This window comes from Salvia miltiorrhiza, chromosome 2 (assembly GCF_028751815.1).
Source record: "Salvia miltiorrhiza cultivar Shanhuang (shh) chromosome 2, IMPLAD_Smil_shh, whole genome shotgun sequence".
Classification (NCBI taxonomy): Eukaryota; Viridiplantae; Streptophyta; class Magnoliopsida; order Lamiales; family Lamiaceae; genus Salvia; species Salvia miltiorrhiza.
Window position 1 is genome coordinate 68,938,400 of NC_080388.1, and position 13,663 is coordinate 68,952,062.

Sequence of the window (13,663 nt, forward strand, 5' to 3'; positions counted from 1 at the left end):
GCCAACTGCTCTCTCCAATTTTAAAATTTTCAAATTTTCAAATTTGTAAACTAATGTAATTCTAGACGTTCTTTCATAGCTGTCATTTTGCAGATTTTAGAACCCACGATTTTATCAAATTAAAAAAAAAAAAATCAGCACCCGCGATTTGCATTGACATCCTCAAAAAAATTTGAATAAATATTATTTTTTAACACCCACGATTGGATTTTCACAACTGCATCAATTAAACAGGTTTAACAATTATTTTATGTATTTTAGCACCTAGACATTCATTTAACTACACCACTACATCAATTTAAAAAATTAACTCCCATGATTGAATCAATTACTCCACGATTTTATAAACAAAATTCATAATTTACACCATCTATAAACATCACTTCTCTAACCCTCATTGTCCGAATTCCATAGCAAAAAAAAATAAAATCATTCTCATTATTTTTATTTTTCATTTAAATAGGCCCCTATGTTCGGCCTTTACATGGCATGTATGCATTTATGAGTCACTGATGAAATCATTTTTCAAATAAATATTTTCTTATTAAAATCGAAACCCCAACTAAAATAATGCAACATCATTATTCAATATTATAAAATTAAACTTAATAAATTTACCATTTTTATTATGAAAATGAAACCTGTTTTTTCGCAAAATCAATTCTTAGGATGTTGTATAGGAACTTTATTTTAGAATTTGTATTTAAACAAAATGACCACATAAATATGATAAATATATATGCAATCCAAAAATATACTATTAAATTATATGCAAACAAATAGTTTTGAACATCTTAAAATATTATATGATGTATAATGATACTCATTTTCATTTATACTTACTTTTGATGGTGAATTTATATATTTATACACATTATCAATGAAAATCAATTAATTGGTAATTGAAAATACAAAATTGAAAATTTATATATTTTCGAATTCATGTTTTTTATTGAAATTATATAGTAGATAATTTTAATATTTTATTTAGATTTATATTTACATTTATTTATATCTAAATTATATATATTTAATATGTATATTTATTTATTTAAAATATCGTTCAGTTTCGATACTGACCGTGCATCGCACGAGTGGGCATGTGCTAGTTACTCAATAAAATAGGACAGACCATTGTAGAAATGTTTCAATTATGCTTGACCGAAAAAGAAATATTTCAAAGCGTTGGGGAAGACGATAATTTTGTTGTTTACAATATATCCGACAAGAATGCAAACACAAATAATGGTACAACTCTTAATATACATTAAAGTACAACATGGCCTTATACAGATAAAACTCATAAACAGAACCAGATTGGTACGATCACAAATCTTTCACATTTACTTTTTATTTCTCTTTATTTTTCAAATTTATAGACACGTAAGTGATATTTGAAGTCGAATAATCCGATTTTAACTAAATTAATGGGAAACCGTGGCGACTGACCTGAACCGTGTATATTCTGCTTCATCCATGACTCTACTTGAGCAGATATCACAACAACGAAATCTCCCCTCAAAATCTTGTGATGATAAGCAAGGGACGACGCGTTCTATGAAATGACGCGCAGGTCCTTAGTTTGATAATTCAAAGATGCCAGCAGTGTGATTGAATCCGCAAGATACTTCTAAAGCTTTAACGCTCTTATGAAAGTCGAGCAGCATTGGTTCGACGTAGTCAATGTCATCACCTTGACCCTACAAAAGTAGTTTAATTTGGTTAAAGACAGATAGCAGATGGAAGTAATACAATGCCGGAAGAAGGGAATAAGATGAAAGCAGAAATGAGAGGCACAACAAGAAGACAAATATGTTTTAACTGAAGTTATTAAGTATTTCTCAAATGAAACCATCATTTGCCAGGAAAAGGGTGAAGGAAAAGGGTGGAAAACATATATTCCACTCTTTTCACATGTTCTCTACAACGTATAATTTTCCCCGGGTAGGGCGGAAAACATTGCATCATACTCGATAGGCGAGTATACATAAAGTAAAAGAATAGAATCAATCTAGTTTCAAGATGGATAGCAAAAACATAGACTGACAAAGAACAAAAAAATCATCACAAAAAAGGGAAAAAAACTTACCAACTGTCCTCCTGGTGAATGCCCATCATCTTGAAAAGTTCCGTTTGAACCACCCCAGCCCCAAGTGTAACCGTGGCCTCCTGTTTTTCAGCAACATATTGGATAGATGGATACGAAAAATATGCAACCAGCACAACCATGTTTGACTTTACTTTGCAGGCCACATATTCAAGAATACATGAACCCATAGCGGGGCAGGTGACATGGAAGTCGATCAAACAGCAAAATGTGAAATAACTCAACCTCATTGTTTCCATAAGAAACAACTGGAGATTAAAGACATGCTAAATTATGAATGTCTTAAAAATAAATTGAATACATTAAGAATTATAAAGAGAAAGGGAAGCAAATGAACGGGCAACAATCGTTTGCCCAACGCCACCACCAGGTTCCAAAACCAACCAACCATATTTATTTTCAAAGAGCAATGGAGAATAAATTAATCTACTTAGTATCTTGTCTTACTGTTCAGGTTTTGTTTTCGTTTCAGTTTTTGTTCTAAGTACAAATATTTGTAACTGAAATGAAGGTAAAGTACATACAAATATTTATCAATTCCCCATAGGTTTCATAATATAATATATAGTGTAAGGGGGCGTTTACTTTGAAGGATTAGTCTTGATAGATAAAAATAGTAAGGTTAATCCACTGTTTACTTTGATGGATTGAAACTTTGGGATATCCCAAGGCCCTTGATTATTTCTATAAGTTAAGCTAATTTTGCTTGATTCATATCCCATTAAAAGGGTGGAATTGGGGAAATTCTTGAGGATAAAAATACTCAATCATGCAAAGTAAACGCCCCATAAAATTAGTAAGACTAATCCCTTGTTTACTTAGATGGATTGAAACTTTGGAATATCTCAAAGCCCTTGATTATTTTTATAATTCAAGCTAATTTTGCTTGATTCATATCCCATTAAAAGGGTGAGATTGGAGAAATCCTACTCGAGAGGATAAAATACTCGATCATGCAAAGTAAACGTTCCCTAAAGTTATTGAACCATGATGGCAACTTTTGCTGACACAATCCTAGAGCTAACTACAAAGAATAACATGAGATCCAAAAGTAATAGTTATAGATTCAAACGCCAAGATTTCAAATGCTTGTGAAATGAAATAGTAGTTCTAAATTTCTTTCAACTAGTTTCACATGCACTATAGCTCGTCTAGTCTAGGATCTATATATTATCAAAATGAATCTTTATATAGAAGGAGATTAAAAGCCATACATAGATTGCAATTTGCAAATGAAAAGGCATACAATGAAAAAGCACGGTACTAGTCAGAAATCGTTTACCAGAAACTGCTGCTGTGTGCTTCCAACCACAGGACACCTGTTTATGAAAAAAAATATATTGAAAAATACATAATCAATTAAAGAAAAAAAACTCATCACTAAAGAGGCCTCTCATATGTGACCATATATACACATATTTTTGCTATTTATCTTTCATTTCTAGAAGAATCAAGTGCATATGTATCGACTATACATAAGTCATTGCTAACCTTGATAACTGGTTGAGTCAACAGCGAACCTTGGACTCTTTCAGGTGAATAACTGACATTTGTGCACCTGAAAATAATAGGTCAATTTAATGATGTACTATGGGTTTGCAGAGAGAATGAAACTAAACTAGTAGTTCCTGCAAAAACACTTTTGTGAAGAAATATACCCAATGCCTAGACAGCCATTCTCGTTGGATCCCCATGAGTACAGTTCCCCGCCATCTTTGTGATAAAAGAATCATAAACATAAATTAGTTGACGGAGAACGGACCAGTAACATGCTTAATGTGGATTAAAAGATCAAACCAGAGGATTCTTTGTTCAACAAATTAAATGACACATGTAGGACATAAAAGAAGATAAATAAATAAATAAAGAGATGGACTATTCTTTAAGTAAAACTTGATGGAATAGGAAACTATTAAGCACCTTCCTTATACTCCAAATGAAGAGTAAATGGCAATTCCAAATAAAGAGTAAAACTTAAAATCCACCAATGAAGATCAATTCTGTTTGGCCTATCATAGAGCAGGAATAGAAAGGCATCAAGTTAAGTTGAAGGCAACATGGATATGTAAGTAGCAGAACTAACAAGACACATAAAAGCTACTAAATCAAACAGGGAACCTAGATTTTAATTCTGAGTACAAATATAGCATAATCCACACAGATAGGTAGCGTATAGTGTCACATACAGTTTTTTCCAGGGTTAAAATAAAGGGATGGGGCTTTTGATACTGGAGCCCTAGTTAGTTTACATTTATGTTCAATTGTTTAGAGTCCAATCTGTTTGTTATTTAAGTGGAGTAGCACCGTAGTAGGCTAGGGAGAATTTTATTATTGAAATGAAAGTTATCAGCAAACTTTCTGCTTGGGTTCCTGATCAGAGCTTGGCGCAGTTTAGCCTGCCGGTGTTTTATTTTCTTTCGGCAGAATAGCTGGGCAGGTTTGACCTGATCCTTTGTTTTTTTGTTCTTTATGTTCAATTTCCGACCAGTTCAAATGCATCACTTGTTTCCGTGTTCACTACTCTTATAAACCCTCGACCCTATCAAATAGGAAGCGTGCATTCTCTATTATATCACTAGATAGTAAGCTGCTCTGCTCCTACAGGACCATAATCATAAAATGTTTCTTCTGTTCTCACATGCTTCAAAGAAGTTAATGACAAGACATGCCAGGTATACAATATGGGATTGAAGACACATTAAAGGTTCCGAGGTTCAAGTTGACATGCTAAAGTATATTTTGATTCCGAGGATGATAGAAGTAGCTACTATCACAGAAACTAGAAATGCCAAAAAAGGAATATGAGTCTAAATTCATTCCTCACCCTACTTCCCTGGTGCATGACAAAATAGTGATGAAAGTCACATTCCCTGTTAGCATTAGGCGCAGAGGTCTAGTACTCTGGGTACTTAGAGCAATTATTGAGAGTGGAAGGAATGAGATCAGTAGGCCGTTTACCAAAAGAGGGTGTTTTTTATGGGTGATATGGTTTGTGACAGTAAAAGTGGAATGGTCTATAAAAAGTTAAGTCGGTGAAGTATTAGGAATTGTAAGTAAGTTAATCAAATTCTGCTATACTTCCAAAGCTGGTGGTTCTTCTATTTATGCACAAGCCTAGTTTAGAGTTATGCCCTGATTCTGCTTCAATGACCAATGGCAGATTGACCTAACTCGATGCAAATAATACTTCTGAGAATAAATCATAGAGGTAGCAATATATTTGGTCTAAAATCAATTTCCATAGAAGTAAAAACTTCTCAAATGCCCAACTAGAAAGTTTTTATCTGTACATGTTCTGTTAATAAGAAGATATAATCAGATAAAAGATTACTTGTAATTACGCAGGTGTGATAAGCACCACAAGCGACTTCATCAGAAAATGGGAGTGTGCTAATTGTAGATGGTGTTGTCACATTCTTTGCTTTTCCAAAACCCTGATAATTTGGAAAAACTATGGGAATGAGATGGAAAATGACCAAGTATAATAAATCTGATGCAAAGTTAAGAGCAGCTACATAATCTGAAGATTTTAAATCTTACCCATTTTCCTAATTCTTTTTCACCAAAAACATAAACAGAGCCATCTTCTGCGACATCCAAACAAAGGGTTTTAAGCTAGGAAGCTAGGATGCTATCGCTATTATATCCAACAAAAGAGCACATCTACGATCAATGCCTAAGGATCATACCAGAGATACAGGCAGAGTGCAGCATTCCAGCAGAAACACTTTTGACCTAATATTAAAAAACCAACATTGTCAAGATTCTGATAAAAGATCAAGTGATAAGGTTAAGATGGCAACAAGTAATGTACCTGTACTCCCTCAAGACTCTTAATTAGACGTGGTGTATACTCTCTGCATTCAACACCAGAGGCAGCAACAAAATGATCAATAAAAAGTCTAAGAAAATGGTTATAATATTTGTTTATGAAAACAAAGCAAAAGATTAAAAACCGGACATACAAGGTAATATTTCCAACTAATTTGCATACTGCACTAATAGTAAAGGATGACCATGTTGGCAGAAAAATAAGAATTGTAACTGATTTTGACTTCCTTACAGGGAGAGATTGTGGTTTCAACTTTCAATCATTTGTCTTACACAAATGGTATTTTAAGCTTCATAATCAATTTGAAAAGATCCTACTAATATTGAAATCTGATGTTTAATATTCAAAGGGAGCCTTGCTAACATACAGCACTACAAGGAATGTTGACAAATTGAGCTTCTCAATTTCTCATTTAGTCATTCCATCACAAGGAAAAAAAGGAATATTACACATCTCATCCCTTTAAAGCAATTCTCTCCTCACATCAACAACGTGATATAAGAGCTAGCACAGAATACTTCTAGCACAAACCTCCTGCACCGTAATGTCAGAAATTTGGGACTTATGTCACCTTTAATCAACAAGAACAACAAAATACAGTGACAAAGAAAACACCTGGGGTACAGTATAATCTGCCTAAGATCCATGCCCAACATCCCACAATCCGGTAACATAGTGGAGTTTATGCCAAAAACCATAGTGGAGCAGGGCCCAATTATTCTATAATCCAAGGGAGAATAAGACTTGAACCACAGTCCACAAATGTATATGATGCACTATCCACTAGATTTTTTGGTTCTACTGAGGAAAGGAAACTATGTACTGTTATTTATCTAGACAAACTTTATACTTAGCTTACTCTTCGAGAAACAAAATACCAACTATATAAGAAGTTGCTGAAAACAATAAAACCTGGTAACTAGCATTTTGATAAACAGGATGTTGGAATTTGTTAATTAGCACTGGATGATTAAATCCATTTTGTTAATAAAAAACCTGCTGCTCTTCTGAAACCCCAAAATGCTTGATTCATGTCCATGACCAAGCCTTCCAGACTCTCCTCCTCCCCAACTCAGAGCTTCACCGTTGTCTGGCCACAGATATAAAAGATCAAGGAGAGTAAATAGTCAATGAGGGAAGATTCTCGATTGCGGAATACACCAACCTGTGATAGCAATTGAGTGTTCAAACCCCAAAGATATCGTTCTAATTGCGACTCCATCCAAGCATTGAACTTTACAGGGAAGAGGAACAATCCTTTGTGCCTCTGCAGTTTCATGCAAAGGGTAAGTGATTATTTTAAACAGTACTCATTTGACAGTTATATAGTTAAAAGAACATGAATTTTATAATTTTAGCAATCACAAATGGATGATAAAAATCAACAGTAGCTTGCAGTTAAATGGGGAAAAGTGTCACGTTGCATGAAACTTGTAAATAGATTAGGAGTGTCAGAGTGGAAATCTTTCGGGTTAAGGGACTCAGTATAATCTTTTCAAATTTTGAAATTATCTAGTTTTCCTCTCGTAATCTCCTGTTTAATCACTGTATCATCAGCTGTATAGAATACAAAGAGCTTTTTTCTCCTGTGGGAAAAACTATCCAATATAATATGTCCAAATCAATAAAGGAAGAACTATATATCATTTCTTTTTGTGATTAGTGTAGCTGCTTGCAATGAATGATGAACAATAACATACAAAATTAATTCTCAAATTTATTCTTTTGAAGCCTAAATGGATTAGTCAACCATGTCCAGGGACCCAAAAGAATTATCTATATCTAACTGTTTCAGCAGGTTGAAAAAGAGTGACACATCTAACAAGTTAATTACTGTAATAGATATAGGAACTACTAAAGACAAAATCACAGGACTGAAGCCAATTCACTTACTTTTTCCAAGGCCAAGTTGACCATTTGCATTCTTTCCCCATAAATAGAGTTCACCATCCTCTGCAAAAGGAGAAACGAAGATAATCAATATGGAAGTTAAAGGCTCTGAACCACTTCCCTAACAGAAAAGCATTGAAATGAAATATTAACTGTTAAAAAGAAAGCTCCCTCAACCAGCTAAAAGAGGACGAGATTATTATGGACATAACTTCATTAGCTCAAAACAACAATAGCACTTCCATGTAACCTTCACTAATCACAAAATATTAAGCTAATTGAAGGATCCTTTTAACATGAAATTTCAGGTTGACCCATAAGTGTTCAGGATAAATCATTTATTCTAATCACCGTTATTGGAGGATTTGAAGGATCAGAACCCAGTTCAGCTCAGGTTGTGCTGCGACAGCAGAAAGTGAATAAATAATTGAAAACTATATTTCTGATACTGTTAGAACCATTGATCACCAATTGTCTCACTTATATTATTATTCTAAAAATAAGTCAAAGCATGTATTGGTATATAATATACATTCACTACCATATGATAACGAATTCTCAATTCAAGCACATCTGGAGTCATCAACCAATGTTGGTTAACTTATTAGCTTGCCACATTCTGGAGCAGTAAGACACCTTTAAGAAGCTCGTCATTATATGTGGAATCATTTAGTTATTTAGGAATTTAATGATGCATAGCCGTACTGCAGAACCAAAAGAAAATAAGCCAAGAGATGTGTGTTTCATAATCCGAGATGATGTAGAAAGTGAAAAGTCTAATGTTCAGTGTTAACATATTCTAGAGTAGAAATAGGAAAAGGATAATGGACTCAGAAGCAGTCGACTTCCTGTATAGCTTGGTCAGAATTGGTTTTGCAAAAAAAAAAAAAAATTGAAGTAGAAAGCAAAGAATTGGATGAGATGAATGCATTAAGAATAAAATGTGGAATTCAGAAACAAAAAAGGTTCTCTAAAAAATTCTCACCAGAACATCTGACAAATAACCCCTTAGACAAAATTGCTCCAAGCTCCAGAAAAAGCTTTGCGTGACGAGTGATGGAGCTTAATGTGGTAAGTAGTTCTTTATTCTGTAGTACAAAACCCACATTGGCATTCTTAGGTATCTGGCTGCCTAAACTGGAGTCAACAATGAGATATTCAAACACCAAACACTGCGTGCCTTGATTCTAGGGGTAGGCAAGACATTTTGAGAAGAAATGACGAAGAAATTACAGGATATTCTAGGAGTAGGAAAGACATTCACTGGTTGAAATCAATTTCAGTTGACCAAAAATGAAGAAGAAATTCCAGGATACAACTATATTGGAAATTCAAGCACATTAAGATTTAACGAACTAGCCGACCAAGCAGTAGACATATAGGTTATAACTTAAGATCAACCCAAGGTATTATAAATACTTTGTGCTTGCTCTTCCATCATTCAGACACAAAAACTTTCAGAAACTGGAGAAAGCTAATCTCTCTGTGCTTGCTCATAAATTCCACAAACAAACAAGATGGATGCCCAAACTCTCAGTGAAAGATAAGAATGTCAAAAACTTTGGGAGATAATAGATAAAAAAAATACTCTTGTTACCAAAGAAGAAGAGGAAGTATAATACTTAATACTGAACCTGTAATGGCAGCTGAATGGTGATATCCAGATGAAATTTTAACAATCCTCTTAGGAATACTGGAAACCCTGTGAGGCTCCTGTATTATGGGTAATGAAATCAATTTTTCATGAAATGTGATGCACTAATCTTGAATAAATCGATAAGTTATCCCACTGATTTTATTATTGGCAATAAGTTCCAAATTCAACTTTAATTTTATTAAATTAAAATAATTCATATTCAATAAAACAAGTTGAAGCCATCATTGTGCACTCATTCAATCAACTGTTATTTTTGTTTTTGTAATAACAACAAAACCAAATTTTATCCCCACAAACGACACAACTTTCTCTTCATCAAATGTCTCTCGAAAACATTTATATGGGTAGAAGAGCTGAATGTAGAAATATCATAATCCAATACGAGTGCTTAAATCATATCTCTTTTGCAACAGTAAGCATGTTGACAAACTAGCACTGCATACGCTCGTCCAATTATCTGAGGCATAAATACTGTAGTGCATTGAGGGTCGACATAACTAAACCTTCTATTTCTCTTAGCTACAATCATAAATTTAGTCTTTACAATGTTCTGTGATTCTTTGGACTACTATAATTTAGTGCTTAAAGTTGCGACTAAGGGAAGCTGTATCATATGATGGCTACTTCGTAATCTGTCATCAGTGTTAAGTTCTTTAAGAACAATAAGCATTTGTAAATGTGTCGGCTTAAAATTTACAAAACCAAACTTGGCAATCAATGAACCTCTAAGCAAGTTTAGCCAGGATACAGGGCTTAATTTATTCAAGCAAAGAGAATGTTAAAAGAAACCTTAATAAGACTACCAGCTTGCCCATACTGCAGTAAATTAGGTATTGATTGACCGATATAAATTTTCTGGTTTTCCTTCCTAGGTTCGCAAACAAACACCTAGATTGGTGGAATGCATGTAGGTTTGAGTGGACTATCAAATGGTTTCAGAATCCATAGCCAGTCAAAAGTTCAAGCTACTGTATGAGAAAAATGTTATTTACAGGAAGGAGGGTGGGGGAAACTCCATTATATTTATAGGAATACGCCATCATAATTGCCAAACAAAATAACAAAAAATGCTACAAAAGTATCAACTTCAAGTGCAACAAATGATGATGCCAACTAACAATAAACAGTAAAAGCCAGTATTATGCATGTGCCACCAAATATTCACATAAAAAAGTAAAGGAAAATAAAGATTTTACTTAAACAACTGAAAAACAAAAAAGACGAGCAACTAAGGGAACTCAAAAGTAATTGGAAAATCAAACGAAAAAGTAATTGAACTTTGAAAAGTATGATGGATGTTGAAATTTGAGAAAACATACAGTCGAATAATCTTGTGTCTCTGATATGCCTAGCTGTCCGAAGTCATTGAGTCCAGTAGCATAAACATCTCCATTTTCTGCAGAATCCAGATACGTAGTTTATGAGCATCAGGAAATACAAAGTATTTTCAATATCTAAATTATTAAAAATCTTAGCATTTATTTACATCTATAAAAAAGATCACATAAGTTTTTCATTTGACAGTGGTTAAGTAAGAAGAATGGATAATAGACCAACCAGGCTTGGTTTAATTTACTCCACAGAAAACACAACAGATAGTATGATTGAGCAACCTAGGAACACAAGCAAGCAATTCTCAAAGAAACAGCTATAGCAATTCACTAAAAACAAGCATTCCAACAACTACTATTCCCCTTTCTGAATAAAATACGATGTTGAAGTACAGAACTGGAAGTGTCTTTCAAAAAGGTCAAATAATGCAGAAGAATCATAGATAAGGTCAGCCTTGTCTCTCCTTCAAACTTTCCCAAGTCAGCAAATGGTAGGAGTAGCACAGCAATGCAAAAGCACTGTTTTGAAAGTTAGTAATAACACCAAAACTGAGAATAAGAAAATAGCCAGGAATTTCTTCATAGGAACTAACACAGCCACCATTTTTTGGATGAGCTAATAAAATATTGAGCCTAATGGATATAACTTAGAAATATGAACAAGAGAAATTCTCATTTTGCAGAGGCAGATTGATTCTCATGTCATAGTCAATATGATCAAGGACAAATGAACGCCAAGGTATGACATATTTACTCATAAAACAATTGATACAATTAGCACTACCCAAAAAAATCCTTTTATTTCCCCTCTTTACAAGAAAAGGTTACTGGAAGTTGGCCCTCCGTTTCATCTAAATCTTTAAGGGGATGTTTACTTTTGAAGATTAGCCTAAGAGAGCATTTACTATTGAGGATTAGTTTAGAAAGATAAAAATAGTATATAGATGGATTGGAACTTTGGGATATCTCAAGACCCTTGATAACTTCTATACCTTGAGCTAACTTTGCTTGATTGATATGTCATTGGAAGGGTAGAATTAGAGAAATCCTTGTGGTGAGGATATAAATACCCACTCATGTAGTAATGTATATTATAAATCATGAAAAGTAAACCTAAATAGATAATTAAAAAAAAAAAAAAAAAAACAGTATAGGTTAATCCATTATTTACTAAGACTGGAATTTAAGATATCTCAAAACCCTTCATAATTTCTATCATTTGATCTAATTTTACTTGATTCATATCCTATTGAAAGGATAGGAATAGAGAAATTCTAATAGTAAGCATAAAATTAATCAATCATGCATCTTATCTATCATGAAAAGTAAAAGCTCTGACTAAACTTACACCAGTCATTTACAAAGGAACCCCAAACAGAGAGACGCACACACAGTCACTCTCCATAAAATAAAAAAAAATCAGAAGATGTGAAAGTTTAGAGTTGGAAACATCACCAGTGAGGAAAAGTGTGTGAGCACCACCACTAGCGACCTCCTTCAAACTCTGATCACCAAAAGCGGATGGCAAAATAGGCTTAGGCCTCCACTGCGACTTCAAATTGCCTAATCCCAATCTCCCAAAATCTCCATTGCCCCAAACAGCTGCGAATCTCTTCCCTTTACTCAATACTTCACCAAAATCATCGCTTCTCCCACTTTCAGCAGAGACCAATCTTGAGCCAGAGCCTAACCCGGCTTTCTTGTTCACCAAATTTGATAAAGATGCGATCTTTCTCATGCAAGCATGAGTTCTTGACATCCTCATTGTTCCTGAATAATGGAGAACCAACCGGGCTCATATCAATTCCAGGGTTTAACTGGCGATTTCTCGGTGGTGGTTACAAGTATAAAGAAGTGTCATCGAATTGATGGCTTGAAATTGCGCAACGTAGAAGTGAACATTCATGTACCCTCGTGTCTTCACTTTATATCATACACGAATTAATGAACATGAATGTTCATCAAAGAAAACAATAAAAAAAAATAAAGAAAATATAAAATGGTGATTTTTAATGAAATTACATTTCTCAATAATGATTCAAAATTTTTCAGTTTGATCCTTCACCTGATGATTGGAGGAAAGCGTCTAACCTTTAAAAAAAATTATACTAGTAAATATATGTGGAAATTTCATTATACATTTTACAGCATCTTCTTGATAATTTTGAATAAACAATTTATAATTAATGTTACAATTACATAACTCATGATAACAAATTAATTTTAATAGTTTAATTGAATGTTATAACTTGGGGTTATTGTCAGAAAATACCAAAAGTTTGATAATTTTCTGATTTATATCACGACTTTTATTTTTTGCCAGAAAATACACAATTTTAAGATTTATTTTAAATAGTCCCGCATCAAAAATTTTCACCTAAATCCAATATGATGTCACAATGAAAAATAGCAAGTCGTGGGACTATGCAAATTGGATTTGGGCATAATTGATTTATTATACCCTATAATTGGTCTACAGATTTACTTAGACCCCCTGATCAGCAGATTATTTTGATTGGATTTGAGCGATATTATCCACGGTGGGGCGATTTAGAATCAATATTAAATTTATGTATTTTTTGGCAAAAAGAAAAGGCCATGACATAAATCAGAAAATTGGCAAACTTTGAGTATTTTTCAGCAATAAACCCCTTATAACTTCTATGATGAAGGTGAGGTTTTATGTAAAAGAAAAAATAAAATATCCTTGAAGGCACAAGAGAGCAGACTAAGGGCCCGAGACTCGAAAGGAGCTTGTTAAACTAAACAAAAAAGCAAGCAACATGCGTAAGAAAAGAGAACAACAACTCAACCATAAGGAAAACTTCTATAGTGACATGTAATAA

At 33.6% G+C, this 13,663-nt stretch overlaps 1 protein-coding gene across 5 annotated transcripts; it reads right to left on the bottom strand.

The window, feature by feature from the left end:
* Positions 1–1,157: 1,157 nt before the first annotated feature.
* LOC131008645 (ultraviolet-B receptor UVR8) lies at positions 1,158–12,775 on the bottom strand. Of its 5 annotated transcripts, none has more exons than XM_057935596.1 (15): positions 12,273–12,775; positions 10,806–10,882; positions 9,464–9,542; positions 7,833–7,892; positions 7,105–7,206; positions 6,936–7,029; positions 5,922–5,964; positions 5,797–5,842; positions 5,648–5,694; positions 5,439–5,541; positions 3,766–3,820; positions 3,599–3,665; positions 3,390–3,426; positions 2,090–2,169; positions 1,158–1,700 (listed from the first exon to the last, which is right to left on the bottom strand). In XM_057935596.1, exons 1-15 carry the CDS (start codon positions 12,580–12,582, stop codon positions 1,578–1,580), a joined length of 1,323 nt encoding a protein of 440 aa, XP_057791579.1. In that variant the 5' UTR covers positions 12,583–12,775; the 3' UTR covers positions 1,158–1,577. The 5 variants fall into 5 exon arrangements, with proteins under 5 accessions (XP_057791579.1, XP_057791581.1, XP_057791578.1 ...); XM_057935598.1 differs by having other exon boundaries at positions 5,648–5,691; positions 12,273–12,768; XM_057935595.1 differs by lacking the exon at positions 9,464–9,542 and adding an exon at positions 8,815–8,917 and having other exon boundaries at positions 5,648–5,691; positions 12,273–12,749.
* Between the last annotated feature and the right edge of the window lie 888 nt (positions 12,776–13,663).